A 21,000-nucleotide genomic window follows, 5' to 3' on the forward strand; every position below is an offset into this window, starting at 1 on the left:
CAGGTGACCTCTCACCTCTCAGAAGAGCCACAACAAGAAGCCGTAGTCTTTGCCGCTGCTATTTACTGTTTTCTCACGTATTCACACTGTGACAGACCCGTAGGACCGGGCCAGAGTCTGCTGTCAGACGTTCAGCAGGAGGGGCTGGTGCTCCTCCTCTGCGGTGTCGCTAGGAGGGATTTCGTAAACCACACACAGGGAGGAGTACAGGCAGCCCAGGAAGGCCACCAGGCTGGAGAAGTACATCACCCCGCTGGCGCTGCCCACGGCCGAGGTCAGGGGCCCCAGCACCAGTGAGACCAGGATCTGGGCCAGGAAGTACTGGCAGCTCAGCAGGGAGATGTCCACACCCATGCCGCGCCGTGTGCCATCCGCGCTGGACCCTGCAAACTGACCCAGAGGAGAGACCGTCAGCGGCAAGGGGCCAGGTGACCAGGCCCGCGTTCCTGAAGGCCCAGCGGCCCAAGTGGCCCACGCACAGTGGGTTCACATTCTCTAGGGCTGGCGTGCACAGGGAGTTCAGCCAAGAGTCTAATAATATTTGTGTGCAGAGAGATGACACCAAGGAAAAGAATCCATGACTAACAGGCAGGAGGGCTGTGTTCCCACAGGCCCGGGTGGCACTTTCCCTGGGCGGACATTCCAGTCCTTCGCTCTTACCTGCAAGAAAGCAGTCTGCCCAGCCAGCCGGTGCTCCACGTCCCAGACCACCCCCTTCCTTAACTTGTGTCTGCTGCAGTGCCTGTCCCATCCTGAAATACCCTCTCCTAATCCACAGCAGCTGGGCTTTGGTGGCGTGGAGCCCTCCCACTTTGCCCTCCCGCACGCAGCCAGCAGCCACTGAAGCAGGAAGTGGGTGCCACCCCACAAACACCTGCATGTGCACCGGGAGGGTACCAGCATGGCCAGGCCCTGATCCGGACACAGAGGAAGTCACCTCTGGGATGCTGCCAAGCCCCGTCCTGGGAAAGGCTGTGTCATCAGGGGTACACGTGTGTCCTGAGGAACTGTGACTCCCATGACTAGGTACAGCCTTGTGGCCTGCAGGGATGCCACCGTGGTAGGCAGAGGGACTCAGCTGCAGACAGAGGGACTGGCCGGGAGGGGCTGCCTGGTCCCCACCCAGTGGCCCAAGGTCTGTCTCAGCTGATCTGACTTTGCATAGAAAGTCCACTCAGGGCCACCTCACTGAATTCATTGAGTCTCCAAGCCCCTTAAGACAAATCAGGATGCCACTGGGGCTGGGCCCAGGGGAGGTGACAGACCCAAAACTAAAAGGGGTGCAAGAAGCTCAGTTACAAAGGTAACCTTTAATACACTACTTTAAAATCTGACCGTCACGGCGAAATGCTGTGCAGAGAGCATCATTCGGCCCTGAGCCATGAAGCCCTCCCTCGCACAACAACACGGATGAACCTGATGTCCCACTGAGTGAGAAGCCACAGCTGGCCACAAACTATATGACTCCTTGTGTGTGAAATGTCCAAACAGGCAAACCCATATGGACAGGAAGTGGGTTAGTCGTTGTCAGGGGCTGGGGGGACTGGAGGGGTGATGGCTAAGGGGGTACGGGACTTCTTTGGGATCGTGGTGGTGGTCGCACAACTTGTGACTAGTACACTGACCCCGAACTGTGTGTGCACTTGAAACGGGAGGGCCACATGGTGAATTACTTCTCGGTAAAGCTATTAAAGGAAAATCCACACCAAACTGAAGACCAGACTCGTGTAAAAGAATCCTGTTCCTCAGTTCCCCTTTGCCTCCGCCTCCACCACGGCTCTGCACGGCCGGCTCTGTTATCAGCCGTTCAAGTTCTGATGTTTTGTTCAGTGTGGATTTTATTGTTCTTAGAAATGCCATGTTAACATAACATTGATCTTGATGGCTGGGTTTTTCTGCCCAAAGTGAGCACCTCGCCCACCTGAGGCTCTGTCCTTACAGGTGACCCCAAAGCCTGACAGAGGGGGATGCTAGGGGATGGGTCTCCCCTCCCAGCTCCCCAGCTGCATAGGGGTTGTACCCTACTGCCACCGTCTTGCTGTTCAAAGGGGCCCCTGCATTTCCCTGGGTACCGCCCCCAGAGTGCATACTGGACCCAGACCATTGCTCAAGTGGAACTCCTCTTGAGAAGCTGGATGGGTGGGTGGAGGCGACATGGAGGCTGGAGGCAAGGGCACCTACCTTCTTGCTGTGGTAGTAGTCACACAGCAGCGAGTAGGGCAGGGTGCACAGTGTGGAAAACAGGATCCCGTAGGTTATGCACAGAGACAGCACCACGTAGAGGTTCCTGGACAGGGTGGCAAGCCCGGTCCCCAGGCCAAAGGCCAGGTAGGCGACGAAGTACAGCGTGCGGACGCTGAGGTGTTCCTCCAGCTTCTCCAGGATCGCTGCGGGTCAGACAGGACAGTGAGGACTCCGTGTCCCAAGGCCACCACTCCAGGGCTGACCCTAAGCCTGGGAGGGGTGTAAACCATATGGCAGGCCCTTGCCCTGGACCAGATAACGTGTGTGGGCCCCAGGAGCCAAGGGACCCCTGACACCTCCGGTGGGGCCAGTCGACCAGACTGGCATGGCCCCATTCACATGCTGGGCTAGGCCTTCAGGTGCTGCAGCAGGTGAGGGGGTCTTTGAGTTGAAATCCCAGAGGTTCAGGAGCGTAGGGTTTCAGACTAGAGCCCCTGTTCCCACCGTGCTTTCTCCCAAAATGACAGCAGCAGCCCGTGTCCCCACTGACATTGGGGGACCCGGAGAGGACACATGACACCACTTCCTGGAGTCAATTAACTTGGGGTAGTTATACCCTGGTGTCTGTCACCAGCTGTGGAGAACCAAGCAACCCATTTTTGTACCCTTGCAGCTAAGAATGGTTTTCATGTTTTAAAATAATTTCTTTTGAAAAGTCAGAAGAGATGAATATTTGGTGTCACATGATGATTATGTGAAATCCAAATTCCCACGACCAGAAATGAAGTTTTGGCTGGAACCCGGCCCACACACTCGTTTTCATCTTGTCTGTGGCAGCTCCCAAGACACAGGCAGCTGCGAGTCGTCCAGCAGAGATGTGCAGCCTGTGAAGCCCGCTCTCTGCTCTCTGGCCTTGTACAGACAATGTGGACCCCTGAGATATGCGGGTTACTCCGCCAGCCTTCCCCACTGGGGTGGCTCCGAAGCCATATAAAGGCACACACTTGTGTCCCCTGGGTCACCCAAGCACAGCCCCAGGGTCACCTTGGACTCCGGCCTCACCCCCCTATCCCCATCCCCCATCCCCCCTCCTCCCCCCCCCCCCCGTGTGTTCCTCTCCCACGGTACCCACCCTGCCTTCTCGCCTTCACGTCTGCCCTTCGCACCAGCTGCTCACATTAATGGAGCTGGGGGGAATTAATGGAGCTGGGAGGCTAGAGGGCAATGCACCTGTGGAGAGGTGCTGAGCCCCCACTTTGCCCTCAATTATAGGCCTGTCCTCTCTGCCCAGGGGCTCCTTCAGGTCTGGACATACACCTGGCCCTGTCCTGCCCGGCCCCAAGCCCTACCTAGCACAGCACGGGCCCGTGACGGGTTGTTGAACAGCTAAAAGCAGACAGCGCCGGGTTGGTGCACTGATGGTTGTGAACACACACACCTGCCTTCAGTGCTTTCAGTCTGCACGTCCCAACCACAGGCTGTCCGACCGCCGTGAAGGGCCCAACCCCGCCCTCCGCCCGGGTGGGTACCTGAGTAGAAGGCGGCGCTGAAGGCATAAATGCACATCCCCCAGCAGCCCATGGTGACTCCACTGTTGTATTTCTGGTACTCCTCCGACGTGTGTGGGGCTTTGGGGTCTCCCTGAAACACCACCTCGCCCATGAAGTCCGTGTAGAAGAGCAGCATCCCCTCGAAGGACAGCCAGCCTGGGAAGGGGACCGGGCTGTGACCACAGAGGCTGGGTCAAGGCCTGTCTGTCACCAGCAGCCAGTTTTGACCAGTTCTCAAAACGTAGATTCAGAACTTCAAGAAAGAACCACCTCACCCTGCCCGGGTAGCTCAGTTGGTTAGAGTGTCACCCTGTTGCAGGTTCAATCCCTGGTCAGAGCATACACAAGGATCAACCAATAGATGCATAAATAAATGGGACAACAAATCAGTATTTCTCCCTTCCTCTCTCAAAATAGGGGAAGGGACCACCTCTAGCCTGACTACCCAGAGATCTGTTTACCTCTTGTTAAGATTGTATAGGTTTCCTAACAGTCTGTCTTTTTTAAAAAATAGTATGTATTGGCCTTCTTGAACTGTTCCCTTAAATATTCTGAAACGGCCCCGTTTTAGTGGTGGCAGAATACTTCACAATGTGGGCGCACACCGTCTATCCAGCCCTTCTCCCATGGCTGGACATGCATACCTCCCCCCACTCCAGTTTTTGACTATGATAAATCACGCTATGATAAAATAACTTGTACATATATTTCTTGATAAAAATCTGATTATGTCCTTGCAAAGAATACCAAACAAGGCTCCCTGGGATAAATGTTATGGACATTTTTAAGATTCTTGCCTGTTGGCAAAGTGCCACCTAGAAAGTCACTCTGATTTATATCCCACGGTGTTTGAAAGCCCTGGATTAGCTCAAAAGTTTAATTGTTCTCAGGTGTTCAGTAACCCAACAGCAAAGAGACACTAAAAGGGAATGAAGTGCAAGTCTGGGCCCTTTCTATAGTAATTCGAATGCCACAGCTCGTGAACTTGAGACGACCACTGGACGCATGCAGGCACGCGTGGGTGTCTGCGTGTGTCAGTCCTGGCTCCACGGGAGGCCCAAACTAGCTCAAAACACCAGCCCCACCAGTGGGAAAGTGACATCCATCACTTAACTAGGAGTTGTCTGAAGAGTTTTCAGTAATGAGGTTTTGGGCTCTAGAGACCCAGGTATCAGGCCTCTGGTCTGAACTGATGTAACCTGGGGCTGCCTAGAGCAGCCACTCTGGCCTTCATGGGGAATGTCTCTCGGGGCAGCCCACACCACATCCTGCCCTTGCTGGTATCTGAGAACCCACTGAATATGGGGGGCATCCTGGAAGACCGATGGGAGTGAGCGCCCTGGCCAGGATGGGGACGCATGGGGAGGCCATGCCCAGAGCTCACCCAGGAAGTGGTTGACGCACAGGTGGCGCAGCGCCTTGGGCATGTGGCAGATGGTGGAACACAGGTGCCGCATGGACAGAGGCTGCCCAGTCGGCTCGCTGGAGCCCGTTAGCTCACTTTCGTACTTCACGCCGTTCAGTAAGATGTTCGCTACCTAGAACGGGAGCCCCCAAAAGCCCCTCATCAGAGCCCCGGACTCTGGCTGGCCCCCGGAAGAAAGCACAAACACAGACGGGCTGAGAGGTCTGTCTTCCCGGATGGTGCCGGCCGAGCACCATCTGCCCAAGAAGGAACATCAGGTCTCTTCAGGGACTCGAAGCTGCTGAAATGGAGTTTCATTTCAGGGTGCCTGCATTTGGGGCCCAGGGTGCAGGTTCTGTTCACGGGGAGTAAGCTTGTGCTTTGCCAAGTGTGAAATAAAACATGGGTCAGCTCAAATGCAGACTCTATGAAGTCCCTTTCCATAAGAAGGGTGTGAAAGACTGATTTCACGGCAGCTGGGAAATCTGTTCACCCCTCCCTCTGGACAGGTGTCTCAGGAGGAAAGGGAGCCGCTGCCCCTGCTCCATGGGGGTGGGGGGCGGTGCTACGTCCACACCTGTGGATCCAGGTGGGATGGGAAGAGAAGGAACTGGCCCACAGTGCTGGTTCAAGGTCAGCCATCATCACAGAGGAAGACTGCAACGTCACGCTTGCGTCCCCACCTGAGCCCTTAGGTGTTTATATTTTGCTAGGGTTTTTATTTTCCTCAAATAACTGACTCAAAAATTACACTGTATCGAGAATGACATTTTAAAAAGGATTAGAAGGAGGCTGTCAACCATACATAAAAGTTGGGTTTAGATCTTAAACTAACAACCTGTATCCAGAAGCCAGCTTGAATGTTTAGGAACAGGAGTGGATGACCCAGTGTTGACCAAGGGCCTGAGGGGGCTGCTCTAGTGTCATCAAGAACGAGGAGAGTTGCCTGACCAGGCGGTGGCACAGTGGATTGAGCGTTGGTCTGGGATGCTGAGGACCCAGGTTCAAAACCCCAAGGTCACAGGCTTGAGCATAGGATCATGGACATGACTCCCGAGCTCAGTAACTTGAGCCCAAGGTGGCTGGCTTTGAGCCCAAGGGGTCGTTGGTTTGGCTGGAGCCCCTCTCCATCAAAGCACATGTTGAATAGCACATGAAGAAGCAATCAATGAATAACTAAGATGCCACAACTATGAACTGATGTTTTTCTCCCTCTTCCTGTCTGTCTGTTCTGTCTGCCCTACCTCCACCTCTCACTCTCTCTCTCAAAAGAAAAAAAAAAGCAACGCTTGCAGGTGCAGAAATCTCTCTGCTGTGACAAGAACACACTTCCTGACCCTCTAGTGATTTCTGGTTCTTCTGGCCCTTTCTGAGCTGAGCTCATGTGATGTGATGCCCATGGGCAGCCTCAGTACTTCCTGCAAGGATGGCCACGCACCTTGTGGCGTCCTTTCTGGGCGTGAGATGACATTCACGCTTAAGGGGTGATGAGTGATAAGAACAGCACTAGAAGAACAGCACTAGAACCAGCCGGCCGCGGTGCACCAGAGAAAAGCAACCAAGAAACTGGTGCACTTAAGAATTTCACAACAAAGAGAAAGTGAACAGCTACCTCAAGGTGTCTAGTTAACCTCCCACAACTGCAGGGGTCTTCCCAGGCACACAGAGGGGACATGGGACCGAGGACCCAGCTGTCCAGTGGCCTGTTTGGGGTTTGCATTACGAGGAGACAGCCCAGGTGCGTCTGCTGCACATGTGCTCGTGGGCTGAGCTGCTGGGTCACCTGGCCCTCAGAACTGCCTCCCGGGGGTTTGTGTAGCCAGGATGTGGTTTTATAGGGTTCCTGCCCAAGAAACGCCACATTCTCATTGACATTCCCTCGTCCACCTCACCCCTGAGGTCAGGTGGGCCACAACCCTATTCTGTCACCTTTCAAGGAGAGAACAGCCTTTCTTTAAAGTAGCCTCTTCGTGATCAGACTCTGAAAGCTGCTCAAAGCCCATGCATCAGCCTTTCAGCCAATTCTACAAATCCTGCATATGACACAGACAGCCTTCCGGAAGGTTCTTTGCCTTCACAGAGTCTGTTGCTCACTGCCCTTTCGAGTTCAGGGTTTGGACAGCCTCTAGGATGGCCAGCTAAGGTCAGACACGAGGAGGGGGCTGGCGGGGGGAGGCCCAGGGAAGACCACCAGGGTGTACCTGCCATTTTGTCACTCAGGAAGACGCTAGTGCCAGAATCCCACCCCAGCACAGGCTGTGGACATTACAGGGAAAAGGCAAGGACCTACTGAAATGCACACGACACTTGTAACAGACTCAGCACAGGGCCATCTGGCAAACGTTAGGGTTTAAAAGAACCTTCTTGTTAGTTGTGGCCAGTGTCTGAAAGCACCCACCGTCCCTGCCAGGTGCCTCAGCTGCTGCCCAGGGCTCCTGTGGGGTCAGATTCCGCTCACAACACATGGGTGAGGACGCAGAGAGAGTTGCCTGATCAGGCGGTGGCACAGTGAATTGAGCATTGGTCTGGGATGCTGAGGACCCAGGTTCAAAACCCCAAGGTCACAGGCTTGAACACGGGATCATGGACATGACTCCCGAGGTTGGTGACTTGAGCCCAAGGGGTCGTTGGTTTGGCTGGAGCCCCTCCCCATCAAGGCACATGAGAAGCAATCATGTGTTTCTGAGGCTTGTCTGTCTAGCCCCAAGCACCCCAGCTACTCCCGAGATGGCGGGGATCTTTCCAGAACAACAACCCCTCTTTGTCGCCTAACAGATGGAGGACACCTCACGGTGCTCTCTGACCTCTGCCCCTCTCTCCCTTTCGCCTTACCTGCTGACTGAAGGTCACATTCCTTCTCTTGCCGGTGTCAGGACCACCCCCTCCAGCCGCATCCGGGAGGGCCAAGGTCTGCGGTCTCTTCAGGATCCCCGAGGACCGCGGCTTGGAAGCGTCCAGGGAGCCCACCCTCAGGACATCCCCGTCACAGCCGGCCGGCAGGGCCACCTCCGGCCTCTCCCCGGGGCCGCAGTCCTGGCGGTAGAAGCCATCGGGGGCCCGGGGGAAGCTAACGCTGATGGCTGGCCGCGGGACGCTGCCCGGGATGGCCAGGTAGTTGTCGTGGCCACCAGTGAAGCAGTCGATGAGGACGCTGTCGATGTTGGAGGTGGCGAAGGACGAGGCGAAGGCACTGAGCCCTGTTGGGGAGCCGTCCCTGCTGACGAAGCTGCCGTACTTGGGTGTGAGGGGGCTCAGCGGGGAGATGGGGCTGGAGAAGCCCACGTCCAGGCCGCGGTCTGGGTGGCAGGCCAGGGTGTCGCTCGCAGCCTCCTGGCCCGCGACGGGTGGGGAGGGCGGCAGCGGGAGGCTGGGGCTCTTCATGGCGGGCCTCTTCTGGCCCGGGGGCCGCAGGGGCCTCTCTGGGATGCTGAGCAGGGTCAGGACAGTGGTGACGCTCAGGATGACCGCCGTGAAGATGTAAATGACCCGCAGCTGCCCGCCCAGGGCTCTCCCGAAGCCAGTTCTGTCCCAGTGGATCCCACCGACCACGTACCCAAAGCCGCCGCCAAGACCTGGGGGGAGAAGCGGGGTTTGGAAGGAGCCTCTGCATCTCACGGTACAAAAAACATTCCAAGGATCCGGGTGTGGTATCTGTTTCAACAGCACTCGACAAAGGTGAGGTTGAGAATGGGGTTCCCAGGGGCCCCTCGGCGCCCCCCTCCCATGCGCTCCAGGGCCCGACATCAGAGCAGGGGACGTGATGACCCCCTGTCCGCATTTTTCCACGTTCTCCACAGCCTTTCAGGAATGCCTACCGTGAACGTCGGTACCAGGTCACATGCCTATACTGGGTCACACCTCCCCTGCCGGTCCCTCCAGCCCCCAGCTTCACTGTGGCATAAACACGGGAGAAATCTTCAACGTGTGTGCATGCTGGAGTTCACGGGGCCATGCCTGATGACATCGTCCTCGAGCATGACTGCCATTGAGAGTCCCCCCTAATGTAGGATGAGCAAGGATGGCCCAGCTGGGCGGTCAGCGCACTGGGTTATGGAGCCTTCCCCCGGTCCCGCTCACTGCCTCCTGTGGCCTCAGGGAACCGGCAAATGGCTGGTAGGCTCACACACACTCACCACCCCCAGTGCGGGTTCCTGCAGCCCAGCTCTGTGCTCTCGAGGGCACAGGCAGGGCACAGCAGACATGACCCCAGCATAGCAGACATGACCCCCGCCCAGCGCCCCACACTACAGCCCCCTGGTTGCCATGCCCTGTAGAACGGACATTCCTTCATATGGGGTCAGCCATGCTCTGAGCTTGCCTGCTGGCCGGGAGGCAAACCCTCCCAGTTCTCCCTGGAGGTGAGGGGAAGTTGCCCCCAGCCAGCAGTGGCGTCCTGGCCGCCCCCTGCTTTGGATTTGCCAAACCCCACAGTGGGGTTTGCCTCTTCAACAGTCTCTTCAATGGAAAAGCTCAGACACATTTGGCTTAACCTCTGACGTGTCCCTAAGGTGCAGTGTGGCACAGAGTCCATTTACTGAATGCTTTTACTGTGGAATTTCATTTGTCCCAGACTGTCCTCACGGGTCTGTAAACCTCAGGTCTCCCTTTTACTCTTTTTAACTTCTCACATTCATGGTCCTGGTGAGGGTCCCCTACCTTTTCTGAAGACACAGTTGCTGTTTCAGATTCTAAATCAAGGTCAGATTTGAGAGAAACCTTATTAGTCAGTGACGGAAGTGATACATTCTCACAGGTTAAGAAACCAAACAGTAATTCAACAAGTACAAAATAAACCCAATTCAAAAATAAGCGCAAGATTGAACAGCCATTTCTCCAAAGTAGACCAAGAGATGACCAACAAGCACATGACAAGATGCTCACCATCACTGCCCATCAGGGAAATGCAACTTAAAGCCCCAATGAGACACCACCCCCCAACCAGTGGGGCTGCTCTCAGAAAACCACCGGCCTCAGGAGGACATGGGAGAAAGGGAACCCTTGTGCACTGTTTGCAGGAATGTAAGATGGTGCAGCCACTGTGGAAAACAGTATGGCGGTTCCTCAAAAAAAAAAAAAAATTAAAAAGAGAATTACCATCTGATCCTGCAGCAATACTCACTTCTGGGTATCTACCCCGAACCTACTTGTCCACTGATGAATGAACAGAAAAGCAAAAGGTGACCTAGTCACACAACAGAATATTATTCAGCCTTAAGAAAAAAAAGACGGAAACTCTCACACATGCTCCACTGGATGAAAACCAAGGACAGTATGTTATGTGAAACAAGCCAGTCACCAAAGGACAAATACCGTGGAAGTCCACTTAGATCAGGTGTTGGAAGCAAAGTCATAGAAGCCGAGTAGAGCGGTGGGTGTCTGGGACTGGGCGGAGGGGGGACTGGGAGGGGGACTGATTGGACATAATGGCTGTAGAGTTTCAGTTTTATAAGATGAAGGGAGCTGTGGGGTGGCTGGTGGTGACGGCTGCACAACACAACATGGTGACTATATTTAACGCCACTGAACAGGACACTTCAAGATGGCTATGGTAGTAAATGTTTGTTACATGTCTTTTGACCCCCACACAAAAAGGATATAATGTAGAAAAGTATGCAGTGACAAGATAAGTCTTTCCTACCCTTCAGATCCTAGCACCAGCCTGGCCAAGACCCATGCAGAAGGGCTCTGGGCCCATGCCCACACCCCCACGCACGTGCAGACACACAGAGGGGTGAACAACGGTCTCTCCTGGAAGTGACGGAGGCTGGAGAGGCTGAGCACGTTGCCAGCATCTCCCAGTTAACGGGAGGGGAGCCCCCAACCCTTCTGGACTCTAGGGCGTGTGCCTCTAACCACAGACTGCCCGCCTCTCCATCCAGCTCCCGATGTGTCTCATTACGCAGGCCCCTTGATGTTTAGAAGTCCTTTCCTCCGCTGTTTCACATGGGATTGTTTCTTTCCATGTTGTTTTGCCGGAAATGAGAGTGTTCTGCATTAGGTATGCTAGAGGTATGGCTTTTAATCTAAGACTTATGTCACTTTTATATCTGGCGTTTATATTATACTGAATTCCCTTCGATGGTTAGCAGTTGATTTTCTTGACATTTACCACGTACATGTGCAGCCACGGAGACCATTGGGGGTCATCTGCACCCCCCACACCTGTGTCTGTTTCTGTTTCATCGCACAGGCTTTGTCCTCCTTTGCCTGGTTGACTTTGATAGGAACATTTCTCGTGTTTGCCATTCAGCACAACACAGGTGTGTGTATGTGTGTGTGTGTGTGTGTGTGTGTGTGTGTGGTGTCTGTGTGACACATGTATATACACACAGAGTTGATTTTCACTATTCTCGGATTCCATATCTGTAAATGGACCTGCTCACGAACAGAACACTGATCTGTAACCCTAATCGCCACAGGTGGAACCCCCAGTCCCCTGCAGATATGTGCAGAGCAACCAAGTACCAAGTCGCCCAACCTGCATGTCCCTGTTGAGGTTTTGGAAGGCGACGTTCTGTGTTTTTGCGCCAACTCTCAGGCCATAAATAACCATCCCCTTCCAAGTCTGTTTGGTTCCACAGTTTTGCACGTTTGTGCTTTACCGGCGGCAACACCGCTGTCTTAAACAGCCCCCAAGGGCAGCGCTGATGTACTGTGTCTACTCTTCCTACGTGGGAACAGCGGCGATGGGCCTACAGGGACACCGCAGGGTTACACAAGTTCCCTTCAGCCCTGGGGTGCCATGCTGTTGGCCTGGTTCAATATTTATGAATCTGTTCATTTCATACATATTAAATAAGGCGTCTTCACATAGAGACACATAAAACAAGGTTCTGTATCCACCGGCTGATGGCTGTGTGATCACAGGTTTGCAGGAACCTAACCCTGTATCTGTCCTTGAGTCAAAGACGCAGGCTTGGTTGGGGTCGCTGCGACTTTGCAGAACATAACTTCGAAAATAACAAGAATCAACGACATATGACCCTATCTAGTTATAGCCATATGCATTATTGTTTATCTCTACTGTGTGAGATAGACATTTCCAATCACTGCAGCGTTCACCCACCCTAGGAGAATTGTAGCCACTTAACCTTTTTAAATCAGGGCACGAGGAAGGGACGTGCAGAGATGCGCACAGCCACGTGGCGGGGACTTACCTGCCAGGAGCGCGTGGATGTTCAGGCCCCGGTCCTGGTCGGCGGGGCTGCACACGTCCATCATGTAGGCGTGGCTGGGGTTGTCAGCGGAGTCCGCGCTGAAGTCCATCAGCACCACCCCGCACACGGTGAGCACGATGCCCCACTTATGGTGGTCGGCCGTGTCCGCCAGCGCCCAGCCGATGTCCCTGCCGTTGAGGAAGAGCGAGAGGCCCAGCAATGCCCCTGAGGACAGAGACACACAGTCATCCAGGGGAAACGTGGACCAGCAGCCCACAGCATAAGTCTTGAATCTTTAGGGCCCCAAGAATTCCTTTTTAATCAAATTCTAAGCAGAGCGGATTGGAAAAGTCACCTGCAGGCTCACCAAATTTTTTTTTTTTTTTTTGCACTTGGATCAGGGTTTTTTTTTTTATAATGTCAAGCAGAGCAGGAATGACAGGAACTTAATTAACTCATTAAAAAATAACCAAAGCGATATATTCTCACAGGCATCTGTGGCCAGGTTAGGGGTGCTTCTGCCATCATGCCAGTGGGCTTATCTGGGCAACTGCTTTGGTCAACACTCCCTTAGATTTTCCTAAGAGGAAGCTGTGGGGCCTTTTTTTTTTTTCTTTTCCACTTTATTTCAATTCCAAAACGACAGACCTATAGCCAGGACAAGAATGAAAGGGCGTCTCCGTCCAAACCTTGAGGTACATCGGTCACTCCAAGCACCCAAGAGTGGCTGCAGTAGGAATCCTGAAACAGAGCAGGCCGCTGGTCACTGCCAGGGTCCCACGGCACATTGGGGTGACCACTGCCCCAGCCTCTTCCCGTTCTTGAGACACCTGCCCTCAAACGTCCCCAGCGTAGCAGAACTATAAGACGATGCAACTCAGAGTTAGCAATTAACCTTGCGCTAGAAAACAGAAGACCGACAGGTCCCTGGAATCACCCGGCTATAAGGCACGAAACCGCTGTGACCTTGAGAATGCAAGAAATTCTAGGACCCCCTAGACCCAACCCACACCAGGCATTGTTGTTTGGATCCTCTAGTGCTGGTTAGTTCAGCTCAAGACCGTACAAATCCTTGGGGGCTAATATGTCCCTGTTCTGTAATCTGGATTAGATAAAGTCACTTGAAATAGGGGGGATGACTGGCCACACCTGTCCACCCAAAGCCCCATACTAAGGAGCGGAACTTAACTCTTGCTACTCCCTTGTCCCTTGGGGACCCACAGGCTGAAGCCATGAGGAGGTTTCTGGAGGGTGTCTACCAGCGGGGCTCACCGAGGATGGGGCTGATGAACCACACCAGGCTGTAGAGCTGGTCGGGGAGGCCCATCTGCAGGAGCACGGGGGTCACATATGCCGTCTCCATGGCATAGCTGAACTCAATGCCAAAGAGAATACAGCCGTTGAAGAGCAGCTCCCGGAAGGACCTCTGCGGGTGCAGGTCCCCAAAGTCCACCAGCTCGATTGGACACGGGGTGTTGGGCGGCGGGGGTGGGGAGGGCCGGATGCACTTCTTCCTCTTGGGGTGTCGTTTGAAGTTGTTGGCCCGGTGACTGATGTGCCGGGTCGCAGACCCTGTGTAGCCTGACAGCTGAGACCTCCAGAAGTCCTGAGGAGCCAGACTGGGGTAGAGGGTCTCTCCTGGAAGGGGGCTGCTCGCCGGGGGGATCATCGTGGGGGGGGCCGGTGGGAGCGCCTGGGGGGAAAGCCCGTCCGGAGGCCGAGAGTCACTCACAGGGCCTCTGCCTTTCTGGGTGGCTCGCCGCCCCCTCCCGACTGGCTCTTTCTTTTGGGAAAAGTTGAGTTCGCACTGAGGAACCCATAGAGTCACACCGGCCCCCCAGGGTAGATCCCCCTGCATGGAGAGGGCATCCCTCACCTCGATTTTGAATCAGTGCAGCCCGTGGGCCCACAGAGACCCAACGGGTGCCAGCCCCCTGCTCAGGGAAAGGGCGTGGTCCTTCAGGTCCCTGCACTCAAGCTCAAGGGGACTGTTCCCCACACAGGCACCGACGGGGAGTGTGTGTGTGTGTGTGGGGGGAGTTAGGCAGAGAACCTTCTGAGGAGGGGACGGCCAGGAGCCCTTCAGATGTCACGCTATCTCACAACCTGAGACCCATGTCCAGGGCCACGTGTGCCCGTCCGTCCCTGCAGGTCCCAGGGGAGCAGAGAGGAGCGGGCACAGGCATGGACAGGAGCCGCCTGTCGGCACCCTGCGCACCCACACATGGTTAGGGGGCACCCCTTCCCTCCCGGATGTTGTCACAGCAGTCACCTTCCCCAGGATACATGTCCCCTCTTCACTGCAGGCTGGTGGAGGCAGTGGCGGGGGGGGGGGGGAGGGTATTGCCTAAAAGCAGCTGAATTCGTTTAATTCAAGTTTTCTAAGCATCAACTTGAACATGTGACTTTTCAGTCAAGTCAGGATGGAGGCTTTTTTTTTAGTGTTAGAGACTGCTCTTTTGAAAGAAACAACCAAACTTCCTGAGTCCCGCATGTCAGACAACATATTGAGTAGGGAGAACTGGGCAGGGGCGAGAGATGGGGTTGCCCCTATCCTTAAACTATCCCGTGAGCAATTTCACAACACCACCGGCGGGCCGGGGTAGGGAGTCAGCAAGCATGCAGGGCCTGGCAAACACTGGGCCCCCCTCTCCACCCCCCGGGGGCTGCAGTCAGCACCGGAGCCCGGGGCATCCCACCATTTTCTCACTGCTGTGAAATTCATCCACATTGCAAACATTAAAGAGTGCTATTGACCTGTGTGTTTTAGCCAATGCCAACCTTACAACAAAGCACAGAGCAAGGAAAGCTACTAAGGTCGGAGGGAAAGAGAAGCATAAGAGGAGGATGGTCTATTCACAGACAAAAAGCAACTACCTCAATTCCCTTGAAGTCCTTCCTGAGAAGCAGGCCCCAAACCCGAGACATCATTCCCAACATGGATAGCTTCCTGACAAGGACAATTGTTATTTACAAAGAAAAATACTACAGGTCTTCTTTTAAATTTAGTTTTAAGTCTTAGAAACGAGGCTCTTCTTTTGGACATTAACTTAACATACCAGCTTCCATTGCACTATTGATAATGACAGATAACCAGTAACTTCTTTATGAAATTCCTCATTGCTCCAGATTTGCATCCCAGACTCCTCTCACCACCCTCCCCACTCGGGAAGGGTCTTCCTTAGCCACAGGTGGCACCAACAGTGGAAATGATTTGTTCTAGAGATGTCCCACTGAGATAAACACTATTACCAGTAACCTGCCCTACCATCCAGCCAACTGCCCTCCCAACTGCCCTCCCATTTCCTTCTCATCTGTCTGAAACCAGTCTTCCCACCACAGGGCATGTGGGGCCACCTCCCTTCCCCACTCTACTGTCCTCCGTCACCTTCTATCTAGTCCTCTTTGTGCCCCCTCCCCCCCTCCCCCTCTCCCTCCCTCCCTCCCCCCGCCCCCTATAACCACCACTCCCTTGTCCATGTCTCTTAGTCTCATTTTTATGTCCCACCAATGCATGTCCCACTGAGGTAGCTATCTGTCCACAGCCACCCACTCATCCTCTAGTCTACCCATCTGCCCATCCATCCTTCCAAACACACACACACATGCATGCATTCACCCATCCATCCTCTTTCCATTCATTCATCTCTCTACCTGCTCACCTACCCATCCTCTCCCTCACCCCTCTACCCTTCCATCCATCCTTTCATCCACATATTTGCCTATCCATCCTCTATCTACCCACCCATCCTTCCAAACATCCATCTATCCATCCATCCATCCATCCATCCATCCATGCATCCATCCATCCACCTGTGTCTGTTGATTCCCTACTCACTCATCTAGCCATTCCTCTTTCCACCCATTCTTTTTTGTTTGTTTTGTTTTTTTTTATAAATAAATTTTTATTAATTTTAATAGGGTGACATCAATAAATCAGGGTACATATATTCAAAGAAAACATGTCCAGGTCATCTTGTCACTCAATTCTGCTGCACACCCATCACCCAAAGTCAGATTGTCCTCCGTCACCTTCTATCTAGTCCTCTTTGTGCCCCCTCCCCCCCCTCCCCCTCTCCCTCCCTCCCTCCCCCCATCCCCTATAACCACCACTCCCTTGTCCATGTCTCTTAGTCTCATTTTTATGTCCCACCAATGCATGGAATCCTGCAGTTCTTGTCTTTCTCTGATTTACCCATTTCACTCCATATAATGTTATCAAGATCCCACCATTTTGTTGTAAATGATCCGATGTCATCATTTCCCATGGCTGAATAGTATACCATGGTGTATATGTGCCACATCTTCTTTATCCAGTCCTCTCTCTCTATTTTTTTACAGTGATTAAAGCCTTTAAGCAAACTCTTGGCCAATACAGCAAGACTCCATAAAAGAGTAGTGTCCTTAACATGTTCACCAAGTCCAAGTTGGCCCCAACACCATGCCAAATCCCTGAAAAATGCAACCCAACCCCAGTTCAGTCTGTTAGGAGCTGTCACTAGGAGCAGGAGTCCAGGACAATGCCACCTCCAGGAAAAGTCCGCATGGCACTGGAATTGTTGTCACAAATCTATACTTAGCAGCTCACGTCCAAGTCCCAATGACCGCTGCTTCTAGCTGGTAATGATTCAGGTTTTCCACCCATTCTTCTACCCACCTACCCACCCATTCTCTCTTCCAGCCAAATACTTGAGTACAACAAAGACACAAAATTCATATAGATAAAAGAAAGGTGTGGTTCTTGCCTTCGAATTAGGTGAAAAGGCAGAGGAAAGGCATTTGAGGCCGTGGGAACCACCCACAGAAAGAAGCTTATGTGCACCACTGGGGCACCATGGGTGGCGTGGTGAGAGACACAGCCACCGGGAAGGGACTAGCTGACCACAAAAGACCTTGAAGATTTGCGAAGAGATGGATTTCATTGCAAGCCCACAAGGATTTACATAACCAAAGGCTCAGTCTGCTCTCACTTCTATACACAGCTTATCTTGTGACCTTAGGAAGATCCCATGCTCTTCTTTAAAACAAGAACAGATGTACCCAAGAACTATGTAGACAAGCAATACTTCATTAAAAATATAATTCCTATCCAAAGATTAAAAATCAAGGTTTCCACATTTTTAAAGCTAAGCTCATTTATGTTCCCCCTGGTCTAGCTCAGGCCCTTGCACGTAGTAAATACTTCGGAAAAGTCTATCCATGGGCTGGTCTTGTCTTCGGAAAGCCACGTGCAGCTAGCGTTCCCTGGAGCTCCGCTCATTCAGATCCCAGAAACATAGTGCCCATGGGAACAGTGCATAAATTTTCTCCTTAATAGTTGAAGGGAGGCCTTTAGCACAGCTGTGGGGGGATCCAGACCAGACTCCACCTGTCCTGTCACCTCCCACATCCCACTCTGTGGCTGATTGCCCGTCTGCCTCTCCAGCTGCCTTTTCACATACATAGCACCTCTCTTTCCTCCCGGCATTTTACCCCCACAAAGTGAACACAGGTGCATGCACAATTAGAAACTGTCCCATTCATTTTGCAATGAAGAACCAAGGACCCACATTACAACAATTTCAGCTTTAAACAGCCTATTTTAGCTGTTTAAAGGGAGCATATTTTTTGAAAAGGGGAGCCATTTTGGCCCTACCTCAATGAACTATGTAGATAGCCTGTGACTCTACCTGTGATGTGACAACTTCATCGTCACCTATGTTCCGCTCCCAGCTTTAAAACACAGCCTGCAGGCCCTGGCCGGTTGGTTCAGTGGTAGAGCATCAGCCTGGCATGCAGGAGTCCCAGGTTCGATTCCCAGCCAGGGCACACAGGAGAGGAGCCCATCTCCTTCTCCACCCCTCCCCCTCTCCTTCCTCTCTGTCTCTCTCTTCCCCTCCCGCAGCCAAGGCTCCATTGGAGCAAAGTTGGCCCGGGTGCTGAGGATGGCTCTGTGGCCTCTGCCTCAGGCGCAAAAATGGCTCTGGTTGCAACAGAGCGACGCCCCAGATGGGCAGAGCATTGCCCCCTGGTGGGCATGCTGGGTGGATCCCGGCTGGGAGTATGCGGGAGTTTGTCTGACTGCCTCCCCGTTTCCAACTTTGGAAAAATACAAAAAAAACACAAAAAAAAACCCCAAACCCCCACAGCCTGCAGCCTGTCCTAACAAAAGCACAACACTGAGTGTAGAGACCAGAATTAAACCCAAGCTCAAAAAAAAGTCTTTGCTAAAGGGTTTGTCTTCAAATTTGGGGGTCAGGATCATCATTTTTATTTGAAAACATATATTTTATTCAAAGCCGTCCATGGAAGGTTATTCTAAGAAAAATGTTTTTTTTTTGTTTTGTTTTTTTTGTATTTTTCTGAAGCTGGAAACGGGGAGAGACAGTCAGACAGACTCCCGCATGCGCCCAACCAGGATCCACCCGGCACGCCCACCAGGGGCAACGCTCTGCCCACCAGGGGGCGATGCTCTGCCCCTCCGGGGCGTCGCTCTGCCGCGACCAGAGCCACTCTAGCGCCTGGGGCTGAGGCCGAGGAGCCATCCCCAGCGCCCGGGCCATCTTTGCTCCAATGGAGCCTCGCTGCGGGAGGGGAAGAGAGAGACAGAGAGGAAGGAGGGGAGGTGGAGAAGCAAATGGGCGCTTCTCCTATGCGCCCTGGCCGGGAATCAAACCCAGGTCCCCCGCACACCAGGCCGACGCTCTACCGCTAAGCCAACCAGCCAGGGCCTCTAAGAAAAATGTTTTAAATTATTTTTTGAACGTTATAAAAGAAGTAAAATTTAAAATAAAGAAATAGAATTTTAATACACTGATACAAATATTCACCAGCCCATCTTGATCATACTGGATGCCCATTTAGTTAGTCCAAAAAGAAAAAGGAAGCACGCATAAGCCTGGACTGCATGGTGATATATGTCTGACTCCACTGTGCTTCTAGAATACAGAGGAGGTTTCAAGTAACAAGTCCCTCAAACTATATCATGGGAAGATTCAGCAACAAATGATTAATAGCAATAAACAATGTCCATGATATTTGAATGTTTAAAACGGTCCTACTCTGAGCCAAACTCATTTCCTTCTCATCTGTCTGAAACCAGTCTTCCCACCACAGGGCATGTGGGGCCACCTCCCTTCCCCACTCTACTGTCTACCAATTCTCTGAGTTCCTACTTCAAGGATGCCCCCACCCCCAGACCATTAAAGGGTTCTGTGGACTTGAGGGCAGGAATTCAACAATCCAGTCGCTAAATCGTGGCCCCTCCCTGACGGCCAATTTATCTTAAAAGCCCCGGTCAGGCGCAGGTGGAACTTGGGGTCCACTGACACACCTGACTCTACTTCCCTATAAAGCTGAGAAACATTGTGGCCACCCCAGAAATCATCTGAAAAGTTGTTTCACTGTCGAGGACAGCACAGACTGGATTGCAATAAGCCTCCTGTTTCTACCTCGTCTTGTTTCTCTTGGCAAAAGGGCAGTAAGCCTGGGTGTTCGTGATAAACTTAAATCTTGGGTTGCTGAAAGAGGTTAAGCCACGGCCCCTGGCCATCTAGAGGGCTCGGCCTCGGGGTGGGAAGTGAACCGGAAGCTGATGACACCTGCCCAGGTGACTCAGGAACAGGCCTCCGGCACCACTAAAGCATAAGCCGGGGCAATTTCAGCATCTGTGCTCCTTCCTAGCAAGGGAGAAATCAATGTCACCCAACTGCTACCCTCCTCGGGGGCCAGAGGCATCCAGGCGGGGTCTCCGTGTACAGTTCAATGAATTAGACATCCAAGAAGAACAAAGGTCCCCGTGCCAACCTCCGGTCCCAATCTTGGCACTTGGGATTATCGCCCTGGGGCCTAACCCGCCTCCCTCGCAGAGCAATGCCGGAAGCTGTGCGGAGGGCGCGGGAGGAAACAGTGGTACCTGTGGTTCGAGCCAGGAGGCATCCCTTCCTTCCCGAGGCCGGGCTCCTGCCTGCCCGGTGTGCAGCTCGGGTCCCGGCCCCGCCGCCCCCAGCCGGCCGCTGCCGCTGCAGCATCACCCGCGGGGCGGGGCCGTGACGTCACGGCTGCATCCTGGTTGCCCGCGGCCGGTACCGCAGAGCATCCTTAAAGCGGCACCGCCGGCCGCTGCAGAGCCGCTGGACCCGGCGCTCGGCTGGGGCCCGCACATCCTGGCCCCCCCAACCTTTAAAGGCCGGCGGGTCTGCCCGAAAGCCCCAGATACTGGCCCCCTATCTACACCTTTCCTGGGCAGGGGACACTCATACCACGGCAAGCCCCTTTCTCTATCGGAAAAATGTTAAAGGTTAATATAACTACTACGATGTTGATCTATAGATGAATAAATTAATACTATATGTTAAAACATTTTCCGTGGCCTGAGAGGCCTTTTTTTTTTTTTCTTCCGATTTTAAAAGAAATGAACTCATTTTATGGATCCCTAAAAGCATGTGTTCTCTGGGCACTGAGGCCGGGCACAGGGTGGACATGGTGGCCCTCCCCGGAACTGTTCTACTGCATTCACTGTTCACTTAACCCATGTGTCAGGTGAGACTCTGTGCCAGGCGCTGGTCTAGGGACTGGGGATATGGCAATGCACAAAATGAACAAGCGTTCCTGCCCCTGTGGCGTGACATTATAGAGGGGAAGAGACACATTAAAAAGACAAATACTATAAACAAATGAAATGCCAGAAGATAATAACTCCCCAGAGAAGGGGCTCGGGACTGTG

The 21,000-nt window shown here is 53.2% G+C and overlaps 1 protein-coding gene across 2 annotated transcripts; it reads right to left on the reverse strand.

Annotated features, from left to right (window-relative positions):
• Positions 1 to 45: 45 nt before the first annotated feature.
• Positions 46 to 20,294, reverse strand: SLC45A1 (solute carrier family 45 member 1). 2 transcript variants are annotated; one of them, XM_066270548.1, is made up of 9 exons: positions 20,191 to 20,294; positions 13,569 to 13,989; positions 12,945 to 13,037; positions 12,297 to 12,521; positions 7,972 to 8,711; positions 5,119 to 5,272; positions 3,714 to 3,890; positions 2,182 to 2,387; positions 46 to 390 (listed from the first exon to the last, which is right to left on the reverse strand). In XM_066270548.1, the coding sequence occupies exons 2-9, from the start codon at positions 13,963 to 13,965 to the stop codon at positions 124 to 126; spliced, it is 2,259 nt and encodes a 752-aa protein (XP_066126645.1). In that variant the 5' UTR covers positions 13,966 to 13,989; positions 20,191 to 20,294; the 3' UTR covers positions 46 to 123. The 2 variants fall into 2 exon arrangements, with proteins under 2 accessions (XP_066126645.1, XP_066126646.1); XM_066270549.1 differs by lacking the exon at positions 20,191 to 20,294 and having other exon boundaries at positions 12,986 to 13,037; positions 13,569 to 13,638.
• Positions 20,295 to 21,000: the final 706 nt, after the last annotated feature.

The sequence above is a fragment of the Saccopteryx bilineata genome, chromosome 3, assembly GCF_036850765.1.
Source record: "Saccopteryx bilineata isolate mSacBil1 chromosome 3, mSacBil1_pri_phased_curated, whole genome shotgun sequence".
Lineage (NCBI taxonomy): Eukaryota > Metazoa > Chordata > Mammalia > Chiroptera > Emballonuridae > Saccopteryx > Saccopteryx bilineata.

Excerpts from the sequence above, each read along its gene's own strand:
- SLC45A1 (XM_066270548.1), bottom strand. The coding sequence starts at position 13,965 with ATGATCCCCCCGGCGAGCAGCCCCCTTCCAGGAGAGACCCTCTACCCC. Across the intron at positions 8,712-12,296 it reads CATCCACGCGCTCCTGGCAG|GTCTTGGCGGCGGCTTTGGG; the intron begins GTAAGTCCCCGC and ends TTCTCCCCCCAG. Across the intron at positions 3,891-5,118 it reads GTGCGTCAACCACTTCCTGG|GCTGGCTGTCCTTCGAGGGG; the intron begins GTGAGCTCTGGG and ends TCCCCTTCCCAG.